This window comes from Acomys russatus, chromosome 24 (assembly GCF_903995435.1).
Source record: "Acomys russatus chromosome 24, mAcoRus1.1, whole genome shotgun sequence".
In the NCBI taxonomy this organism is placed as follows: Eukaryota; Metazoa; Chordata; class Mammalia; order Rodentia; family Muridae; genus Acomys; species Acomys russatus.
In genome coordinates this window covers 41,135,868-41,160,182 of record NC_067160.1, presented here as the reverse complement: position 1 = coordinate 41,160,182, position 24,315 = coordinate 41,135,868, and the positions used below count along the sequence as shown (strand labels likewise).

General features: G+C 39.9%; 1 protein-coding gene across 1 annotated transcript in view; it reads left to right on the top strand.

Annotated features, from left to right (window-relative positions):
- The first annotated feature begins 398 nt into the window (after positions 1–398).
- Positions 399–24,315, top strand: part of Kynu (kynureninase) — a 118,550-nt gene continuing 94,633 nt past the window's right edge. The window contains exons 1-2 of the mRNA XM_051166171.1: positions 399–607; positions 21,108–21,228. Coding sequence (XP_051022128.1) covers positions 436–607; positions 21,108–21,228 — 293 coding nt within the window. The 5' untranslated portion in view covers positions 399–435. The remainder of the gene's footprint in view (positions 608–21,107; positions 21,229–24,315) is intronic.

Below are 24,315 nucleotides of genomic sequence, written 5' to 3'. Positions count from 1 at the left end.
AGTTTCTTCATTTTATATATAACAAAATCTCAGTATGAGGTTTAAGGCAAGTAATTATAATCACTGTGTCGGCCATGTGGGTCACAGGAATGGAATTTAGGTTTTCAGGCGTGGGGGCAAGAGGCTTTGCTCTTGGTGCCCTATCTCCAGTCATTTTTGTTTGTCTGATTTTGGGGCCCTGGGTTTCAATATGTAGCCCATCCTGCTGTGACATTCACCATGTAGCCCCAGCTTATATGTCTGTCTCTCATACTTCAGCCTTCCAGTTCCAGGGTTACAGGTGTGCGCCACCACTCCTGGCTGTAATTCTACTGTTTCTGGAGTTGCAAAAGTGGAAATCTTAGTTTAAAATCATGGTGCAGAGGGCTAATATTCTGCAGAAAAATGATGACGGCTACATCACCTCACCACTTTACTTTCCTCAGATAACAGTTTATGATGGAGCCCTCGCCTCTTGAGCGGCCGGCTGATGCAGTGCGGCGCATCGCAGCTGAACTCAAATGTCACCCCACAGATGAGAGGGTTGCTCTCCGCTTGGACGAGGAAGACAAACTGAGGCATTTTAGAGACTGTTTTTATATCCCCAAAATGCGGGATCTGCCTTCAAGTAAGATTACTGGGAAAGGTTTTATAAATCAATTTAGCAATTAATTTATTTCTGCTAGAGCATGTGATTGTCGTAAATCTTTGAAAAACCATTGTTCTGTTTCATAATAGAGCTGTTAGAAGTGGTTCTGAGGAAACAGCAGGCCGCTGGCTCTACCCTATCAACCCCTCCACCTGCCTGAGCCTCCTGTTCTTTATGGCTCTCATCCTTCTCTGAATATAAGGCCCACGGGGTGCTTATGCTGTCGTCTACTTCTCTGAACAATAGAGCAGCTGATTGAAAAGTATAGGCAGAGGCGTTTGCTTGTTCTCGGCACTTAAAGCACAAAGCAATTCTTTTCAAAGTGATATTAGAACATCTCTTTATTTTGTGGCATCTCATTGATGATAGCAAGGTGCTTGCCTGGGAGCTAATGCATTTGTGGCTGGGAGTGTTCGGAGGCGTATTATGTGAATAGCTATCTTTGCATGTTATAAGGAAAGGCAACAAGTGGAAGAGCAACAAGAAATCCACACTGCATTTCTAAAATAACAAAGAGACCCGAACACTTCTGTCTGGGGAAAAGATCCTGTTTTTTAAACATAGGTAGCACAGGAACAAAAAAATGCGAAGCATCTCTATGTCGAGTTCCATTGTTTCACGTCGGTGAAAAAGCTGCAAGGTTGACTGGAACCAATAAAAAAGTCAGCTTCACATGATTTGTACAGTCCAATTCCTTTATTTTTCCTTCAAATTTAGTAAAATTGGTACAATTTCAAATAGCGGCAATCCAAGTAGCTCCACTAACTTTATTTCGGGATAGCACTGGGTCACATACTCTCATTTGGCTGACACTGTATTGAAGACCCCTGTGAGAGGTGACACCTGTAAGACCGAATCATGTGTGACTGCCATGTTCAGCCCTAGACCTAATTTTGGAAAGACAATATAAGAGTGAAACCCAGGTGTCACAGGATGAATATGCTCGCCTCAGAAATGGACATTTAAAAAAATAGATGAGATGTTAAATTTTGTTGTGTGGATTTTAACATATTGCTTTCCTATTTGTCACAAGTACAAGTTTCTGGGACAGCAGAGATTTCTTAGTGATTAGGAGTACATACTGCTTTTCCAGAAGATTCAGAGTTCAATTCCTAGCACCCATACCAGATGTTTCACAACTACCTAAAATCCCAGATGTAGGGGAATTCAACACCTCTGGCCTCTGTGGGCACCAGCATTCATGTGCATGACCCACACAGAGGTATCATACATATAACTTTAAAAATAATCTAATTTTAAAAATAGCTTCTTTTAAAAACAGCATTGCATATATAATCATTTAAGAGTTGATACCGTTACCTGACCCTAAGAATAATATCTGCTTTGAATTTTGTCCAGCAGACTTGCTTGGTTAAGTCATTGCTAATTATTAAAGAAAATCGAACAAGGGGCAATAAATTGATTTAACAACTAATTTAGTGACTAGAGCTGCAGATGGTAAACAATTTTAGTTCATCAAGACAAAGCATGGTTTCCTTTTCAGCAGACTGAAGGTAAGCCATGACTTCATTAGAAATTCTGGTCCCAAGATTATCTAATCACAGCTCAGGTTGAGGTTGTTGTCACCTATTGTAGATGAAAGGGCGTGGCATAGTGGAAGTAGATCAATTAATCTCCATTCTTCTTGTATTCTCATTCTGTGTGCGTGTTTCTCTAATGGTGCAACCATTCAACAAGCATTACTTCATCTTTTTCTGTATTTGATTCAGTTTTCTCGGAATAGCTGAGGGAAATAAGTAGCAGTTGACAGTGTGCTGGAATATATACCTAGTAAAGGGAAGCGGTTAATAAGGAAAATCATAAAGAAATTAATATATTTTACTCTGAGATATCTTGCTCTCGTAGAGCTGTTACAATGGGTGTTATTTTGTCCAAGATTATATAGGATTGACACTTGGATATGGTGACACCTGTGGTGGGATGAGAAGGGTGTGAGAGCATGAGCCCTCTTGAGATGCAGGCGAGCTAAGTCAAGGAGGAGCTCTGGCTTGTACTATCCAAAGGGAAAAAAAACCCTCCAAACACAGGAGCAAATAGTGGTGTGGCTTCTCTTTTGTGCCATATTTCCAGAATATAAATGGATCAAAAAAAAAAAAATCAATGGTCCAAGAACATAGAGCAATGATATAGCCAGTCAACATGAAACCCAACCGACAACATACAACCCACAGGAAATCTCTAAACGCTGAGCAACCGGAGACAGAGAAAGGCAAGCCAACAAGGCTAGGGAAAGGGAAAGCTACAGGACCACCAATGGTAGAACTTTGTCTTTTTGTTTTGTGCAACAAGATCTTTCTCTGTGTCCTCAAGCTTCCTAAGGGCCGTGATTCTAGAGTGTTTGACTCCGACAGTATTTACATTTGAGTCTTAAGGCAGCACTACATTGATTGACCTGATCGAATATGGTTTGAATGTTTAGTTTTTTTTCAACCGTTTATATATCCTACACATTAACACCCCATCTGAGGTAAGGAAATGGTGAAAAGAGGGGATCAAATGACAGCAAATACTGGCAAGTATGCAGGGAAAGAGGATGCTCCATTCCCCACTTGTAAGAATGTAAGTAGATGCAGCAGCTGTGAAAATGAGTGTGGAGGGTGTTCAAAACCAAAGTCAGATCTGGCATGCTGCTATGCTCTGCCACTCTTTCTTCTGTATTTGAAGGACTCTAAGTCAGCATGCCACAAAAATGCCTGCATCTCCATGGTTTTGTGTGTTTGTATGCTATGCTAACTCATAATGGCCAGGAAATCGAGCCAGCATCTCATGCCTAGCAACAAAAGAATGCAGAGAGAAATGTGCTACATGTTGTGTGATCTTATAAAGGAACATGAAAACATCACATCCAGGAAATAGACTCATTGTGCTAATAAGCAAGATAATTAAATATGTGAGCATACATGCCACATGCTTTCTCTTCTATGTGTATCCAGAATGTTGTGTGGGGTTCTTAAAATTAGAAAGGAGAGGAGGAGCTCTTAAGGGAGGGAAAATGAGCCGATGGAATACAAGAAAGCAGAAAAACTATGTGTGGGGAGGAATAAAACCAGTCAGAGGAAAGCAAAAGACCAGGAGGAGAGCAAGAGAAAACAATGGGAACCAAGGGTATTGGTATCCGTGTGTGAAAGTACCACAGTGAAATCTATTACTTTATATGCTAACATAAAAATTAAATTTAAAAGCTCTTTAAGGGGGCTGGAGAAATGGCTCAGAAGTTAAGAGAACTGTCTGTCCTTCCAAAGGTCCTGAGTTCAACTCCTAGCAACCACATGGTGGCTCACAACCATCTATAATGAGATCTGGTGCCCTCTTCTGGTATACAGGTGTACATGAGGGCAGCATACAGTATAAAAGTTCTTCAAGGAAAAATCTACTATGTGCAGATTTCTATTTTTTTCTATTAAATGTAAGTTTAGTTTAGATTTCTAGTAGAATTTTTCCAAGCTAATAAGCTTTATAAACATCTTCTAAGATACTGTTATGGACATAATGAAAACGTTTATATAAAGATGGTGATATTCTTAATGCTTGACTTTGTTTTGTGGGTGATAGCCAAAAATGGCAGGAGGGAAGGAAGGAAGGAAGGAAGGAGGGAGGGAGGGAGGGAAGGAAGAAAAGAAGGAAAGAATGAAAGAAGAATGGAAGGGAGAGGAGAAGGAAGGGAGGGAGGGAGGGAGGGAGGAGGAAAAGGGAAATTGTATGTGCGTAGTATACAATGCGTGTGAGTAAAGGGCAATAAGACCAAAAAAGTACAAGTAATGAAGATGAGGAAAGGGGCTGAGCATCAATACAAAGTTGGACTCCTTATTAAACAGTAGATTTAATGTTAGGAGACAGTGCACCAGCCCAGTTTTTTGGTATGTGTTAAATAGTAGTGACATGAATCTTAGCTTGTTTTAGGCAACTAATCACACACACACAAAGTCTTTTGCTGCTCTGCCCTATGTTGCCTTGATTTGGAGTTCAGGAAGGTGACAGTTAAGTTTCACAGTGGTAGGAAGCATATGGGGACAAAGGGATGACAGAGCAGGGTATGTCCTCTTATTTGGAGATGGGTACAAGATCTACCTCACATGTGCCCACCTAAGTGGAAAAAAGAGTGCTGGTAAATGTCATTTTCTTTATTTAAATTTTTTTTAAATTTAAGTGTATATGTCAGGCTGCATGAGTTTATGGACACTACATACATGCAAGTACCTTGGTGAGGTGGGGTGGGGAGCCATCAGATCTCCTGGAACTGGGATGCCAGGCTCGTGTGAGCTGCTGATGTGGGTGCTGAGAATCAAGGTTCTCTGTATAAGCAGTAAACACTTTCCAGTCTGACATTTTCGTTCTTAATAGCCACATGCCAAGCTAACACTTCTAATACTATAAAGGAAAATGGGAACAGAATTAGGGAACAACATACAGCTGGGTTTAAAGTGAAAATACAAATTTGAGAGTTATCAACATTTATGTAACATTTGAATATATAGGCTTGAACATTAAGAACTATTCATGCTACTGGAACAAGATTTCTGGAAACAAAACTGTAATGTGAGCATGAAAAACAAACTGTTAACCGAGTAGGAAAAAGCAAATCAGGGAACACATAAGGTATGTAGAAAGGCAGTCAGAGAAATTAAGAGTACTTACCAGGTTCTGCTATTGCAGAGACAGAATCCAGCCTTGTATTCCAGAGTTAGGAAAAGTGTTATTTAATAGGCTTAACTTTAATCAAGTCATTGGAAGGATAGTGCAGTTGTATTTTGCAGATGTAACTGAAAGAGAGAACAATTGGAAACTGGAGTTTACAGCCATTTCCCAATAATCTTCCCTATGAAAAGTAGAAAAGCAGTGATCACAGGGAGGAAAATGGAACCACAGATGCCACTGATTACAGATGCACTTTAAGAAACTGGGGAGAATGGGGGATAGAAAGATGGGTTTTTCAGCTAAGAAGGAAGAATGTAGCTTTCTTTTCTGTCCTCACATTTTCAGATCATGAAACCCCCAGCCCTCAAATAATATGAACTTCTAAAGACAGTCATTGTCAACCTTCAAGAGATGTCCTAGTTACATTTCTATTGCTATAATAAAGTGCAGTGACCAAGGGAGCTGATAAAACAAATCATTTAATTTGGTTAATGGTTTCAGAGGGTTAGAGTCCATGGTGGAGGACCAAAGAAACAGCCGAGTGCTCCCATGTTGATGGACAACTGTGAGCCAGAGAGAAACAGGGAATCATATGAGTCTTTTTTAAACCTCAAAGCCCATCTCCTGTGACACATTTCCTACAACAAAACCATGCCCCCTAATCCTTTCCAAACAGTTCCACAAATTTGGGACAAATATTCAAATGTATGAACCTATGTAGGCTGTTCTCTTCCAAACAACCACAGCTGCATATCCCACAGTTATATATCTTTTTCCTAAGGAGAACTTATTTTCAAGAGCACAGGGAAATTCATTTTAAGTCCTCCAAAAGCATCCTTTATTCAGGAGTCCTCCTCACAATTTCCAGACCACAAAGAGGACTGACAGACTCAAAATTTACACGAGATTCTACCAGTAAATCTGATAGTGAACCATAATTTTCTCAATCTTCCTTTTTCAAGATCAAGTCCCAAGAGCCTCGGGTGGGCATAGCTTTGCATCCTCATATAAACAAAATAAACTATAAACAAAAACAGCCTCTCTCAGTAGCCATGTATTGCTTGTAGCATTTTATTTAGAGGTGAAGCCAGGTGAGATATACCCCATTCACATGCCAAGTGGTATCATTTTTCAAGTATTGTTGAGGTATTTTCTTAACTTTTTTAACTTTCATGGGTGCACTTCCTTGTCATACATAAAAGACACTAGTGTCCAGGAGATGTCCTGATCCTCTATCTCTTAGATTATCCAATCTCAAGTGGACAGCCCTAAGCACATGTAAGCAACACTACAGGGACTCAGCAGGTTATATTTAAAAATTTACATATACACATGTAACAACAATAATTAAAGACTAAAGACTACGAGGCAAATAAAAAAAAAGAAAAAGAAAAACAGTTTTTTTTTTTCAGGATAATATCAAGAAATCTAATAATACTGAACTGAACTTAATAAGGCATTGCTATGTATGATATTAGTATAAACCACTCAGCAATACACAAAGATAAGCACCCATTTCATTCTGAACAACAGTAGATTAAACACAAATGCTCTTCCTTTCAGTAAAGTATATAAGCCAGATCAATGGGTGTTTACAATATGAGCAAATCTGCGTCGCCAGGTAGATGAGTTCCATTTTACAGATTAACACCAGATCGTGGGGCACAGCATGAAATCAGAGGCTCATGTGTGACTCCATCTGATCCTCTGGCGCTGCCTGCTACTGAGAGAGGGCTCTTGTTTTGTTTTGTTTGTTTCGTTTTGATGAGGATGCCAGGCTGCAGCAAGGAACTACTTTGCTGTAACTTGCTTAGAACCCAGCTTCAACCCGCCCAGCTTCATGGACCTGTGCTGGGAAACTGAAACTTCAATTTGCACCGTCTGTTACTAGGGGCAAGAAAACCAAAAACGAAGTCGGCAAGTGCCTAAGTTGCTTTCATTCTCAGAGATGTGGCCCAGGAAGCTGAGGCGGGATTAACACACAGCTGCAGGAAAAACGAATGGATGACATGGGCAGAAAACACCAACAACTGTAGTATCTCATACCTCCTTCCAAGTCTATCAGAAATCGGCTCCGACAAGAAAAAGGAGTACTAGGATTCTCCTAGGGTCCCGACGGGAGACCAAGCCTATGGTTTGAGGTTTCTGGTTGGGTAAAGTCCCCAAGAATTAACAAGAAACCTTGAAGCTCCTTTACAGTTTCGATGTATTTTCATTTCTGACTTTTTAGCCTAATCCACAGATGGCCCTAAACAGAAAAGTTATATCACAATAAGCTTTTCATAAATTGAAAATATCCTGAGTTGAAAATGCATTTGAAAGTTGAGAAACTTTGAGTGAAACTTCCATCCGTGAAGTTGAACCAACTCGTGTCTCCACTGCAGCTTCTCCAGAATCATCAGAGGGCCACTAGACACTCCACGGTCAACTCCCGCGTCATGCTGGGAGCACTTCAGCATGTCAAGTTGTGTCTGACTATTACCTAAGTACAAAGCACAAGCAAGGGTTCCAAAGTTCAAAGGAAAATAAACACCATCATACCCGAACTGAATAAAAAAAACAAGTGAGCTCTATCTTCGAGCATTTTCAAGGTGCAATATGTTAGCACTCTCATCTTTCATTTTAATGACCACGAGGGGAACTGCTCCTTAGGAAGTTTGACTTGCAGAATTATATATACTAGATAATGGGAGTAAAGAAAGCCTCCTCTAGACAATTTCTTTACTTTTGAGCCATCTTCGTCTTCAACTAAAGTTTTGACCTGATTTTCTCAGAAGGCGGTGAGCTCAGATTCACACACACAAGCATCAGTCCCAGCTATGCGCTATTCCAGACTGCTGAAATGCAGTTTAATATTGCCAACAGTAATAACAAGCCCGTCTTATTAGTATCACAATTATTAAGACTGGAACAATTTTGCAATCAGGCAGTTTATACTCAACGAATGCAGATTACATGCCTGGCTGTTCCTGGTAATAAGCTTCTCTGACTAATCAAAACACAAAGGAAACCAGCACAGCTGGCCCCTCTGAGTTTTTTTTAAATTTTATTAATTTATTCATATTACATCTGGATTGTTAGCCCTTCCCCTGTTTCCTCCCATTCTTCCCTCCCTCCCACTTCCCCCCTTCTCCCCTCCCCTATGTCTGTGATTGAGGGAGACCTCCTCCCCCTATATATGCTCTTAAAATATCGAGTCTCTTCTTGGTAACTTGCTATCCTTCCTCTGAGTGCCACCAGGTCTCCCCATCCGGGGGACATGGTCAGAAAAGGGGCACCAGAGTTCGTGTGAGAGTCAGATCTCACTCTCCACTCAACGGTGGAGAATATCCTGTTCGTCGGCTAGGTCTTGGTAGGGGTTCGAAGCTTACTGCCTATATTCTCCTTGGCTGGTACCTTAGTTTGAGGAGGACCCCAGGACCCATATCAGCCTGTCAGAAAGTTCTTGTAGGTTTCCAGGACCCTGTGGGTCCTACTATTTTCCCATTCTTCCATGCTACTCTCGCCTAAAGTCTCAATAGGATGTCCTCTCTTCTGACCCACTTTCTTGGTAAGTGAAGTTTTTCATGGTATGTATCCCTTGGACTAGTGTTTTGATATAAGTGAGTATATACCGTTTGTCTCTGAGCTTTTTACAAGTGATTTTTACACAACCAGTGACCATGTTACCTCCGTTAACTTGCAAAAACATTTTGTAACTCTCAAGGACAGAACGTCTTTTATTTATTTTCTTTCCCTTCCATATCCTCCCCTCCCTCGCCCCCGTCCCCACCCTGCTACCACCTCACAACATTTTTCTCTTTCCCTGTTATTAAGCATGGAAAGAAACTCTCAATTAAGACAAAATTGAAAACACAAACAAAAGCATTTTTTTTCCAGCTTTCTTAAATTAAAAAACGTATGGTGTCTCAGTGATAAGACAAAACTCTGGGTCAAGATTCCCAGAAGACTAGGCCACACCACTACTCTGGAGAGAAGAGTCAGGGAGGAGCCTGAACAAAAGCAGGGAAGAGCCATATGTATAAAGTTTATTGGACACTTGGAGGGGCAGCAAAAAGTTAGCAGCAAAGTAGTAAACATCAAACCCCTACTCTGATCTACCCAATGGACAGCACATTCTCCACAGTTATGTGGAGAGCAGGGACTGATTCTGACATGAACTCTGGTGCTCAATATTTGATCACCTCCCCCTGTTGGGGAAGCCTTATGGCACTCAAAGAAAAAATAAGCAGGCTACCAAGATGAGACTTGATAGCCTATGACCATATAGTGGGGGAAGAGGTCCGAGGGAATAGGGTGAAAGTGGGAGGGAGGGAGGAATGGGAGGATACAAGTGATGGGATAACAATTTAGTTGTAATCTGAATAAATTAATTAAATAAAAAAGATATTAAATGTAAAAGAAAGAAAGAAAGAAAGAAAGAAAGAAAGAAAGAAAGAAAGAAAGAAAAGCTCCTGTCACTATCGTCATTCCAGGAATTAGCAGATGGGCACAGGACCAGGACACAGACATCTGAAATGTGAGTGTCAAGACTGCATGCTGGAGTCTCTCATGCCTGACCCAGTTGCTAAGCAGAGTAGAAAGAAGGCTGTTATGTGATGTTCCGAATGAGGAGCTTCTCCAGTTTCATTTGTGAGGTGGTCTAGTCCTCTGGTGTCCACAAACCCCTGGGAGGCAAGGAGGCTTCTGGAGGTCTCTTCTCTGCTGGAGCCACAGACAGAAGGAAAGGCTGTACCATAGGACCATGGTACTGGGGCTCATGGGATACCTGCAAAAGGAGGTCAGAATAAGACTCCTGAACGCAGAGCCCTCTCTGTGCCTCCCTTCCATAAGCCTCTGAGGACACCGCCCAGCACTGATAGAGAGCACTCAGTGAGCCTTATGCCAGCAGCAGGAGATTAAGGGGCTGTGAAAAATGAAGATGTGTTCAAAACCGGAAGAACTGTATTAGCAACCTGGTAACACTTGGGTAGAACTAAGGGCAGTGATCTGTGATCCATCTTCACATGTTCACAACAGTCTTGGTGTTTGTTCTACAGGAAAGAGAAACAAAGACAAAGGCTTGAGATTGTTGCGGTGGTCACCCAGCCTTCCTGGCCTTACCATCCAATTGATCACTACCTTGGAACTTTGTCAGGGTCGGCCATACAAAGCTTTGTTGGCACAGGAAAATCACTGTAGCCTAGGGGTAGTATATATCACACTCACCAATCAATTTTATTATTCTTGGCATGGAAGGTAACCTCAGGGGAGAGAGATTGGATAGCTCAACCAGAAGGAAAAAATAAATTAAAAAAAAAAAAGAAAGGAAGAAAAAAGGAAGTCAGATACAGGCATGGAGTTGGGCAACATAGTGACATGGCCTTCCTTCAGAATTTCAGTGGCTGACCAGCAATCATCAATTTTTGTGTGAGGCTGAACATACAGTATATACAATGATATATTGAAAAATCAAAATTCTAGATTAGAACCAGGCATAGTGGCACACACCTTTAAAATCTCAGCACTTGGGAGACAGAGGTTAGCTCTGTGAGTTTGAGGCCAGCATAATCTACATAGGAAGTTCCAGGACAGCCAGAGCTACATAAGAGATCCTGTCTCAAAAACAGAAGGGAGGGAGGGAGGGAGAAAGGGAAACAGGAAGGGAGGAGGGAAGGAAGGAAGGAAGGGAAAAAGGAAGCAATTCCAGCTTAGAATTTCTGATTGAACAGCTCTTTAGCAACACCTAATTCTCTCCTGTAACATAGCTGCTCACTACTGGTGTGATGTGATGTTTTCACATATGCATATGGGAAAGGACATTCCACATATGAATTCTTTCAAAGCAAATAATGTATTTTTTTGAAGTTACGTCTCACAGAGGTGTTTCATTTACTTTCAATCCCTGTAACCCCCTCCCGTGCCTTCAGGCTAAAACATTACCACAAAATGCTCTTAGCACGATCACAGTAATCTGTCCCAAGACAAAGTTGTCAAAGCAGCTTTGGGGCCTGCCATGTTCCCTATGTCACGATCTCAGCTTTGAGAGGTTTGCTTTTTTGTGTCACTCAACTTTGACAGCACAAAGTGGTGTACTCTTGTTCACAGAAAAAAAAAAAAATCAAAACCACACAATAATTTTTAAAAAGAACACATCATTGAAAACAATTTAAAAATGTTAGCCTTTTATTCTAATTTATTCTAATAACAAAAACAATTGCATGGAAAGAAATTTTAAGACTTGACCTTTCTGAAATTGAATGAAGGGAACGGCCACAAGTCACACTGAATGTTGATGTGAAAATCATAGCAAGACCTGAAACCCAGACATCCAGAGTTCACACCAGGCTCCCAGTGAACTCAGACACTAACATTGAGTTCATTATAGAATCATTTTATTTCAAAAAATATTCTGTACCATTTAGAAGTCTTTGGATTTATGCAAAACTACATGGTCACTTCTGAGCTCCCTTTATAAATGGAAAAAAATAATAATAATAAGTAATAACCAGCTGGGCAGACAGCTCAGAGGTTGAGAGCGCTTGCTGCTCTTTCACAGGATCTGAATTTGGTCCCCAGCACCCATATCAGGCAGCTCATCTGCTCCTGTATCTTCATCACCAATGAATCTGATGCCCTCTTCTGACCCCTGTGGGCAGATGCTTGGCACCTCTATGTATATACTTGGCAGGCACACAAACCCACATGAAAAAAGTAAATGTAAATTAAAATTTGAGCGATAATAATAAAGCTAATTCATATTTTCTACAGTGACCCTGATTGCTATTGCTCCTCTTTGTGTATCCGCTCTGAGGAGTTCGAGTTGTGTTGAGAATGCAGCCTTCATGGCCTTGAGAGAGTCAGACAGGACCTTTCACCTGGATCCTAGCATGCTCTTGACTTGCTGTACTATGCTGAACAATACGCTTTTGTTCACAAGAGTTTTACTATTGAGATATTAAAACACTTGAAATAGGGCTCCTCAGTTCTTATATTCCTGTAATTCACATCATACCAAGTAAAAAGTAAAGTTCCCTCTAGGACCTTGGTAATCCATTAATCTCAAGAAATCTCAGTATTTTGTTTTCATTTTGTGATTTTTTTTTTTTTTTTTTTTTTTTTTTTTTGTGAATGGGGTTGAGTGAAAGACTTCCTAAATTAAGTCTGGATAATTTGTTAGGTGATTTTTAAAAAATGCTTAATGCAGAGGCACTCCATAGGAACAAGTTAATTTGAATCTTTGGTTCTAGCCCAGGCACTGCTATTTTTTTTCTCCAGTTTTATGAAATGATGGGCTAGAAAGCTAATGTAAGAAAGTACGTGAAGATTTGCTTATCACTCACAGCATTTTAGAGTCATTATTTCATGAACTAGTCATAATCACTTTAAACAGCAGCAAACATATATGTATATAGAAATAATTGTATATATAAGTATATAAATATACTGACATAATTTAAGAACAAGTAGATTTATCTTTAAATCATAATATCCCTGTGACTGGTATGTAATATATTTTCAATTAAGAGCTTGTGTGAGCAAGGTAAGTGAATGGCCTAAACAAATAATAAGTACATTTTATGCATGTGTGTAAAGCAGTATAATAAGAAATTCATACATGTAGTAGACATAAGACTCTACTTAAGACATTAAAATAATTACAACTTAAAATAGCTTCATTAGTATGCCTGCAACTAGTGAAGGAGTGTATTTCCTTTGAGTTAATCAACCCAGTAAAAGCTAGCAGAACGTAAGTCACTCCAAAGAGCGCCACTTGGGAAATCCACCTGTCGGATTCAGCAACCTCAGCAGAAGGTCTGGAAACGTGCTTTGCCACCAGAGGTGAGAGGTGTTAGCAGCAGATGTAAAATGTCAGCAGAAGGGAGTAGCAGCTACTCTAAGGGTCTGCTGGTCCTTTTTGGAGAGAAGTTTCTGAAATACAATAATTACCTCACGAGGGAAGTTGCTAACAGAGCTGCCCAAAGACCACAGTAAGGTTTCCTTTTCTTTCTGGACTTTGCAGCTGTTTTGTTTCTATTGTCATTTTTTTTCCCCCCACTGATGGAGGGATTTGAAGCAACAGCAGCAGCAGCAGCAAAACAAGTCGCACTTTGTTTTTGGTGTGAATTTAGGTCAAGCAGAGATAAAACTTCACGTCCGATGTGATACTGAAATTCTATTTTATTTTTAATACGTGCACACAGCATGTGCTGATCCAACCAGTGTGATAAGCAGGTACATTTCTTTGTCAGAGCTTTAGGCTTGGAGCCATCAAGCTCCTTTCTCCTAATTCTCCATTAAATGCTGAACAATTATGATGTCTTTTCTCCACAGGGAATACCTGTGAGATACAAGAGTTTACTCCTTCTGTTTGATTGGGTTTGGGTACCTTGCTCTTCAATCTGCCTGAAAACACCTTATTCTAATGTTTCTCAGCCTTCACTAATCACTATTAGACACTCAAGTTGAATTTTTTCAGTATCTGTAAGAAAGAACAGGTATAATTTGTCCTTCTTTGTATGTCTCCTCTGATTTCTTGACCAAACCTAGAACTGTTAGGTAATTAACAAGAGTCATTGTTCCAAACTAGATCCTATCCTGGACCTAGACTAAAATTCACTTATACCCATCCACACAGTTGGCATCAACAAAGTAAAACCAATCGGTTTATCTGACCTTCCAAACATCCAAGAGAAATGAGCCATATGAGTCAAATGTGCCAAGGGGCAGCTTCAATCACTGTGAAAATTAAGACTTACCTTAATCCTCTATAGCCTGAAATATCTAATCCTTTAAAAATAACTTGGAGAAATCTGTTTTTAACAAAGACATTAGTTTCTATTATTTTGCTCCAGTCTACATGTAAAGTAATTTTAAATTATCAGACACATAGTTCTTCTGTTTCTACTTCCTTCAGTCTTTCTGTTCCTATGAAATCAACTTTTTATTGTTTTGGTTGTTATTTGCTTTTCTACTTGGTTTTATTTTTGTTTTTTGTTTTGTTTTCTTTTTTAGCTAGAACCTCATTACATAGCCTCAGGCTAGTATTAAATTCTCAGTTCTTTCTCTGAAATCCAACTTTAGGGCCTGGTCATTGGAACACAAATAATTCTTGATGCTAGGATTAAGGATGAGGGAGTAAATAAGGGTCAAAATGACTGGCATTTTAAAATTAATTGATGTGTTTTTCAAATGGAATAAATTGAATTTCCACAACCTCATTCTCCAAATAACCAAACTATAGTCATGACCAAGTAAGGAATCTTCTAGAATAAATTCAAATGTTCGTCTTAAGTCTAGCTTAATTAAATTATGTAGAGATAGCTGAGATTCTTGAGTGCTTCACAAGTTCTTAAACAACTTCTGAGTGAATTAAACCTTTGAGGAGAATACTGTGGATTTAAAATCATGGTCTGAAAATCCATGCTGTTGGCCAGGGCTGAGGGGCTGGAGTCACCTGACGATTTGAAGTCAATCCTTGCATGCTACATGGGAGAAGAAGAGAGTGACTCCTGAAAGTTGTTCTCTGACCTCCAAATGCATGCAAAGATGAAAATTCATGTGGAATAAATGTACTTTAAAGATTAATCAAGGCAAGTTTTCCCTAATCTTCCATGACATGGAATTTTGAATGAAAAGAGGACAGCATGAGACAGATTTAGAGGAAACACAGTGAAGACTGCTCAGGAAGATACCCATAGATAGGCACAGATGGACAAGGATAGAGATGTAGCTCCTTCCTCGCAGCCTGCAAAGGAATCAACCCAGATAATAGTCTCATGTTGGCCTTCTAACCTCCATTACCATAAGACAATAAACTTCTGTGTGTTAAGTCTCCTCATTCATGAAACATTCTTATGCAAGAACTGTCCCTTGGATAAACTTGGAATTGTTAAATTGGAAATGAATCCAGAGGGCATGTAGCACTAACGGAAGTGTTTCAGCTGAAACATATCACAGACACTTGGCAGAGAAAGAAATTAAGAAAATACAAGAATTTCAGAGTGACCTAGGGAGAAACTGAATGACACCTCTTTTATCCTTTTAAGCAGACTTTCATGAGGTCATGGCCACGTTTGTTGTTTTATGTGTTCTGTGTTGCTGTTTCCTTGCTGATTAAAACAAACAAACAAAAACAGAAAAGTATTGCATCAGAGATGGTAGGATCAGCAAAGCCTGGTCCATGAAAACCAGTGCCTCACTTTGTCTATAACAAGAATACCACTTGGGGTGCTATTTATTTGAGGCTGACAAGGCAAAAGCAGCAACTAACCCAACCTGGTCACAGATCATCAGGGCTCCAGATCAGGAAGCCATTTAAAGTTTCATCAAAGTAAATCTGGACAGTATGAACTAAAAGGAGAAGACTGAGGTATCTCCTTCACTTCTCCCTCCCTTTAGGGAGAGCACAGCCAATTCAAAGAGAGGAGTCTTCTAATGGACTAGAAGAAAAAACTTAAAAGATAATGGCAAAGATGCCCAAAGAATCAACTAGTTCAGGCGCTATGACTTAGCCAACATTGAGGGATCTGCTAATATGGCATATATTAGTCCCAGTTCACTTTAAAAGTAGTTCACAGTAGCACATTCAGGTGAAAGTGAAAACAAAATGAAACAAAACAGAATATAGAAATGGTAAAAACTCTGTGGCACAATTGGAAACTCTTAATTCCAAGAAAAGAAGTATGCCAATGCATTTCTACTATAACTTGTTTTTCAGATCACCAAATTAAACATATATTAAAAAAGAAGAAATTCTTATGAGACAAAAAAAAGTCCTAAAGAATGTTAACAACTGATATGCACTGATAAAAGTTTTATTTTGGAAGAAAGAATAAATCTACCTAAAAAAAAAGGGGGGGGGGAGAGGAGCACACATGTGTGTGTCTGTGTGTGTGTGTGTGTGTGTGGTTGTGTGTGTGTGTCTGGAAGACTCTTGGCTTAGTTCATGAATATGAAACATTAAACAAGTTTTCTAATATACTCACAAGATGTCAAGTTTTGAAAGACTGGGGAGGTGAGGAGGCGGCACTAAGGGCTTGAAATTTTGGTATGTATGTAACCAGACCTACATTCTCAAGGGTTGCTCCTAGAAATCACAGGGGATATGAGACATATAAATGTATTTTAGGAGGTTCTAGATGTGGGTGGACTCCAACTTTAATGTAAGAGAAGATAATTATTAGTAATGTCATCAGTAACAATTGACATGATAGCCTTGAGGATCAGAAGCTATCCTTGATTTGACTTGAGACCCAGCAACTATGTTCTACCCATGGGCATCTGGCTTGCACAAATACAGAATAACCTTTAGACATCAGAGAACACATAAATATCCTAATTCCAAAGCAACTTAGGAATGCAATGTTCAACCTAATTAACTTTCTTCTCATTTAGTATGGAAAGTATAGCTGTTTTGTAACAAATAGCAAGGAGTAGATCAACAAAGAAAAGAAAGATGATCTTTAGTCCATATGACCATGAACATTAATGCACATGATGAGTTCTGTACAGCTGCTGTCTGAAGACCCTCTGAACACTCATAAAACGTATTTTGCTGAGACTCTTTGAGGCCATGTCCTTCACAGCTACCACAGATGCTGTTTCTCACAATGAATTCCTGGGAGGTTTTGTATAGTAAATTATGTGTGAACATAGATAAGTTTCTCCCTCAACTCATGCCTCAACTCTCCTCAACTGTCTGACTTTATGTTCTTTTCCAAAGGAAATAAATCTTTCTTGAAATATTAAGAAAAGGAAGATGGCGAGGAGACAGAGCGAGAGAGAAAGAGCGAGCAGGGGAGAGAGAGAGAGAGAGAGAGAGAGAGAGAGACAGAGAGAGAGAGAGAGAGAGAGAGAGAGAGCACTGTAATACTTTGAGTGTGGATCCTACAGGAAATATCATCCAGGGAAATAAATGACTCACTGATGAAATTTGTTTAAAGGGCAGGAATGTGATAAAAATAAAATGAAACTCATTTATGACTTTTCTGTATAATACGACTATAAACTAAGTTAGAGTTAAGGAATAGAAGTTCATATTTGAAGTGTTGCTTGTCTGTAAAGTGCTTGACTAGCTTATACAGGGCATTGGATTCAGTCCCCAGGATAAAAACAGAGTAAGAAGGAAGTTATTTCAATTTGAGGAAAAGGGTTCTTTCATTTTGAACAATTCAAAGGTCATTAATATCTTACCTATGTTCAAATTATAGACATGAATATAATTTCATTTTAAAAGCAGGATCAAATTCACTAGATTAGATAGCAAATTTGAAACCTTTATCTGGAATTTTCTTTCCCTCTTCTTGTGGGTCGATAAGCTTTAGAGACCTCTCGGAGGCCTCTGAACTCTTTGATTCTGTAAGAAACTCTTCTTTCCTGTTTACTCTTGTCTAGGATTCTATATCACAGGCCATAGGCTTCAGTGACAGCAGACCCTTTCTCCTACTAATCGCCTACCCACTCTCCAACCACACTCAGAGGAGGTGCCTCTGAAGTTGTAGAACCCAAAGCTTTCCTCACTGTGACAAAAATATTTGAGAAAAGTAACTCCAAGAAGTGACTATTCATTTAGGGTCACATATTAATAGGTTAAAGTTCATGATCAACCACTTGATCCTGCCTGCACCATGATGAGGTAGAACACCATGACCAAAGGGCATGAAGAAATAAAGGTGCCCACCTAATGATGCCAGGAAGCAGACAAAGATACAGAGAGAAACTGGAACAAGTTCTGAGTGATGAAATGATCAGTACGAGATAATTGGTAATGAAGCGATAATATATAAATGTAGGTATATTGGAAGTGGTACGGGAGGGCCAGGGGAAGGGAGAGCATGCGCTGGGGGGTGAGGGGAAGGGACGGACAGAGGGGAAGGAGGTGGGAAAAGAACAAGGGCAGCAAGGGTGGTAAAGGGCAAAAGGGGGCGAGGTGAAACCAGAATGTCCGGTCTATTTAGTGAGTCTCTGGGCGAGGGGAGGCCCCACCCCTAGGTAGAGGGCAGGCCATTACCAGCCATGCCTGCAGCAGGACCTATCAGGGGTAACCTCCAAAACACAGCCCACTTTTTATTTCCTTAAGCTAGAATCCAAATGCTAAAGTCCCCATAATGTCCCAAAATACCACCACTAGCAGGGATAAAAGGCTTTTCTACACATGAGCCCAGGGACATTTCAAATCTTATCCCTGGTCCCCAAGGCACATGTCCATCTCATAAGGCAAGATGCACTTAGTCTATGTTTAAGAGGCTTCAAAGTCTCCATTGTTGCAATATTGCCCCGAAGGTCAAATCTGAAGTTTCCTGAAACTGAAGGCAAACATTCAAAGGTGAACTCTAGTAAAATGAAAAGCAAAACAACAAATAAGTTAACCCAGCAAGCTGTAATCCTCCAAGATACAACACTGCAGAGTGAATATGCTGTTCTGAAAGGGAAAAAAAAGGGGGGGCGTATAGAAGGGAGAGATGGACCAAAGCTCATCAGGGAAAGCATTAACAATCACATCTCGTAGGATATGTGGCTGTGCATACCTGTCATTGCAACACTTTAGAAATTGAAGCAGTAGAACTGAGCTCCGTGGTTAGACTCCTCTCTTGGTCTCTCCCCCAAAGGAGGTTTGTAATTCCACAGATGGGGTGTGTAAACCACTGCTGGTGTTTAGGACAAGTAGTGTCCTAATGCACAACCCCAAGAGTGTGGGTGGCCTCAGCCCTGTAGACATTGACCCTGCAGGCTGTACTCGGCTTCTGTATCAGCTGCGTCTGAGAAAAGCTTTTCTTGGCAAAGTTCTACTTTTCAGGGTATCTCAGACTTGCTGGGGTCTCCATTGTCTCCGTAGCTTCAAACACTGCCTTGTCAAAGACTTTCCATGGAGATCCAAGCTCTCTCACACACTGCCTTGCCTCCTAGGCTTTCCTTTCAAGTCTGATGGAAGCCTCCATGACTACATAATGAAAAAATAGCTGAATTCTTGCACTTTTTACATACCTGTAAAACCAGCATCTCATGGAAAATACCAAAGTCAGCCCCAGCTCCAAGCATCACTTCTCATCAATCTCCAGCCTCATTTCCTTAAACCATGACTAAAGTGACTCCAGAGTACCTGGGCTGTTGATCCTGGGGGAAAAAAAAAACATTTCTTTAGGCCACCCAGGGTGAGCAGTGTTCTTCTCTCCATGGAGAGCCTTCTAGATGAGTTTCTGTGTTCACTCCTCTAGCCACAGCGTGCTTTGCTGATATTTCAGGTGTGTTCAAGGCATCTCTCTGCTATTCCATTCCATTGTATTTCTCTCCTTGTAATGATGCTTATGCCCTTTTTGTGGCTCCAGCTTTTTTCTTTATTTCTTTTCTTTTTTGTATGCTTTTTCTTGGGAAAACCCTAAGCTTTTCTAACACATTCTTTCTCCTTTGTGTTGGTAATTCTCACTATATGTTGATTAAAAGCAGCCAGCAATATCTACGCTCCATCCAGAGTTCCAAACTGTCCCCCACTCACCCACCAACAAGTTCCAGCTTAAATGTCTAGTAACATTAGTACTTGTTTTGTTGTGTCAAGTTCAAAAGATGATGATGCAAGGAGGTGCAGTAGTTGATCACAGTAAGGTGTTTGGGTTGTTACTAAACAGTCTCTAATACTTAGCAGTATACAGTAAGGACTTAGTGGGACTCAGTGATATGAGTGAGATAACAAAAATTTTGGTCCTACCTCTCCTAGAATTAAAAAAAAAAGTGGTTTATACTGATTTTTTCTTTCACTCTTTTATTAATTTATTCATATTACATCTAAAAAGTTATCCCATCCCTTGTATCCTCCCATTCCTCCCTCCCTCCCATTTTCCCCTACTCCCCTCCTCTATGACTGTGACTAAGGGGGACCTCCTCCCCCTGTGTATGCCCGTAGGGTATAAAGTCTCTTCTTGATAGCCTACTATCCTTCCTCTGAGTGCCACGAGGCCCCCCCTCAAGGGGACGTGGTCAAATATGGGGCACCAGAGTTTGTGTGAAAGTGAGTGCCCACTCTCCACTCAACTGTGGAGAATGTCCTGTCCATTGGATAGATCTGGGTCGGGGTTCAATGTTCAGTGCACGTATAGTCCTTGGCTGGTGCCATAGTTTGAGCAGGACCCCTAGGCCCAGATCCACCCATCATAATGTTCTTCTTCTAGGTTTCTAGGGCCCTCTGGACCCTTCTATTTCCCCATTCTCCCATATACTGATTATTATTCTGTTCTTTTCTCCATTGTTTTAAACATGAGAATTGTGTGTTTACTTGTTGTAGTCAAGGCTAAGACCTTAGATGGAGAACCCAACGATGTTCTGGTGCAGCTGAAGGAGGACAGATGTAGTGAGCGACCTTTACTTCTTGATGTTTGTAGTACCCATGTGTATATAAAAACAAATCATAAGATACATAACTCCAATAGTGTTATGATGTTTAACTTCTAAACATTTCTAGGACACTGATTAATTCAGAGGGTGCTTTGCCTAAATTCTGGTAATGGAACACAATTAGATAGACTGTCATATTTCTTATAGAAAACCGAAAGTCTTCCCATAGCCTTTGGCTATTTATGATTCAAAGTGGCTGCTAATTTATGTTCCTTCCTGTAGCACAATAACTGTGAGAGATCTCCATGTCACCTCTGTGGGTTTAAGTTATGTTTTAATGTAAAATACAAAAGGTTAATTACAGCTCAGAGCCTGATGCTTCTGTGGGGGTAACTGCGAGTTATTTATTATCCTTCTTCTAGTTAATTATGTTAATTGTGCTGGATTAACAATGTCAAGTGAAAGAGTGTTAATTAATTTAATAAGCACATTTTTTGTGTGTTTTCTTCTGTTTCAGTTGATTTATCTTTAGTGAATAAGGATGACAATGCCATCTATTTCTTGGGAAATTCTCTTGGCCTTCAACCAAAAATGGTTAAAACATACCTGGAGGAAGAGCTGGATAAGTGGGCCAAAATGTAAGTACCGTGTTAAAAATCACAAAAATGGGCAAGTTATGTCCTAGCATTTTAGGACTGAGAGAAACCATATTGACCATAGTTATCAATATGCTATCAAAAACTATAATTGTTTCATGAAATAATTTATTGTCAAAATAAGGCAAAATGGCAAATTTGTGACAGAGGGAGAGTAAACAACATCTTTAAAACTTTAATCCTTTCTCCTATATCTTAATACATGCAGCCAATTGTTTTGTTTCATATGGTTAATGCACAGCAAAGAAGTTAATTTACCTTTTTTTTTTTTTTTTTTAGACAGTGTTTCTCTGTGTAGCTTTGGCTATCCTAGACTCACTTTGTAGACCAGGTTAGCCCCAAACTCAAATCAGTCTGCTTGCCTCTGCCTCCCTGAATGCTGGGGTTAAAGGGCATGCAACCACCATGCCTGGCTGCAAAAAAGGATAATTTACAATTCTTCTTCTTCCTGCCCCTCCTGAGCCCTTATCTTCTGTAGACTGGCAATCTCTCTCCTAAATGTCACTACTTTAAAAACACATCTCTTAAAACATTTCAAACTTTTTCATCCACACACAACAGATGTACATAATGAAGAGTATATCAGGGTGATGTTTTGATACACATTGGCAATATGTACCAATCAGCTCAGGGCAATTGACGTTCCCATCTAGTTGTCATATTTTTTTTAAGTCTTTTCAGGTCTTCTCGTTTAGTTTTTATAACAAAGATAATAGCTTATTGTGAATTATGTTCCCATCAGTTTTACAAAAACACTAGAACTTATTACTCCTGTCCAATTGAATTCAGATGTCCATTTTTAACCCTCTACAATTTCCCCTTCAGTAGACAACTTAGAGACATCTATCTTCATTACTTTCATGTTGTTAGGAAAATAATCTGGTCTTATGTATCTTTTTTCTTTCCACAGTAATTGCTTATACAACTGAAATGAGATATACTTGTTAAATATTAAATTTTTGTCTCATTTCTGAATTGTAAACACTTGAAGTATTGCTAAAGCCTCAAATAATTTTAAAAGTTTTCCTCTGATTATTTGAAAATACAAAAAAAAAAAAAAAACCAAAAAAACTATAGAAATGAGTCCTACCTGCCAGTCATGAGGCAACATTTCTGAGACATGAAGCCACATAAATTACGAATTCTGAAGCAGGCCATTTGGTGCTCATAAAATCTCGTTTCATGACCTTTCCTCCTACTCTGTGCTCCGTCATGCTTTGAGCCCTTTAGTTCATAGGTGAGGACAGCAACGATGACTCTCAGGTAACCCTGCAAAGTTCTTAATTCCCATGGTTAAGAACGAGAGCACTCACATTAATGCAAGAATGATGAAAGCTTATATAATTTATTAAGCATGTTATAATTTCATCTTCATGACTTTTATGTGTAAGCTTCAAAATATACATCGTCGCATTTGAAAGCATTTTGGAGTAGCGGATTTTAGTATTTAATAAATGAAGGTCACAGTTAATAAAAATGGTTTGATATTCATTTTGGTTCTTAATGTTTGAGAGCAGAGTTAAATTGGATGAGTTTGCACTTTTGAAAGTGTCTTTCTCCCTTGAATACTCAGGCAGCCAGGTTTTGTGTTTTTACGCGCTAGGTGTTTAAAAGATGCTGCCCCGCTGCTCCATTCATTCCACATCACACCTCACACCACTGAGGGACTGGTTCACGCTTGTTGAAATGGTAAAATTATGTTTCAGGAAAGTGCCGGTCTCTCAATAGCATCGTCTATTGTCGCGGGTCACTTTCATATTTTACTTTGTGAACGTAGACAAAGGCAGAGTCTTAGTTAAATCCTCCCAGTGCTCATTAGACAAATGATTCACAGAGGAGTGTGCTTTAAGTCTGAAGGCAATGAAAACTGAATTAAAGGCCTTTTTCTAGGCAAAAGAGATCCACCCATTCCTGCTTTGGTTGCTTTACTTCCGCTTGCCCTCAGCCTTGGAGACCTAGACAACCTTGCAGTCTTGCCTGCTCCTAAACAGCAGCAGGTTTCAGATGCGCTGTTTCCTCTTCGGGTCCTCCTCCCTTGACCTCGCATCTTTGATCCAAAAACAGTTTTTATTTGGCTTTTTCTTTTCTTTTTTTCTTTTTTCTCCCAAAATATTTAATTTGAAACTCCACTTTTAGTCTTTTCTTTATGAGACTCTGTTGGAAAGATTTTTTTTCCTTATCAACTTAGCTCCAATTAATGAGAGGGCCAGCAAACCTTTGGAGAGCAGAGAGATTGTTGAGAGAAAGCAGGCTGCACAAGCATATAGGAAAGGTTTTCTTCATTCAGTGACAGGATGAAGAGTGAGTCATGCAGGGTAACTTTTATGACTCACAGGGGAAACACCAGAGGCCCCGTGGGATCCTTCACAACTGTGCTGAGGCTAGAGAGGGGTGCCCTGGGCTGAAAACTTTAGGAAGGACACAGGAGACCACCTTTGCCCTTCTGAGTCTGGGCCTGTGGCAGCCTTATCTTAAGGAGTCCTTAAGTCAAGTTTAGAGTGTTTCTTTTTGAAAAGTTGCTCTGTGTACACATGTTTTCATTTAAACCACTGTGGCACTGTGGTACGCCTTTGAATTGCATTTCTGAATATCCTTTTGGTTTCTATACTAATCTCCCCTTGGGTAATTTGCCTCTAAATCTGGGGCTTTCCAGTTTGGAGGTAATCTTTAACAGATTCGATTTTACTCTCTCTGCATCCTTCAGACCCACTTTTGCTCCAAGGCTGATACTCCAGCCAGGTCTATGCCTCTTTCATTTGACCAATACAAGGTTCTCAAACAAGGAAAGCTATAAGCTGCATTTTTTTTCTCCTTTAAAAAAATAACAATATAGGGCTGGAGAGATGACTCAGAGCTGTTAAGAACACTGTCTGCTCTTCCAAAGGTCCCGAGTTCCATTCCCAGCAACCACAAGGTGGCTCATAACCATAAGGAGATCTGGTGCCCTTTTCTGACGTGCACACCTACATACAGGCAAAACACTACACACAATAAATTAATAAATCTTTAAAAAATAGCAATATAAAATAAGTTTCACTGTAGTATTTTCACACAAAATTTATTTTTGTT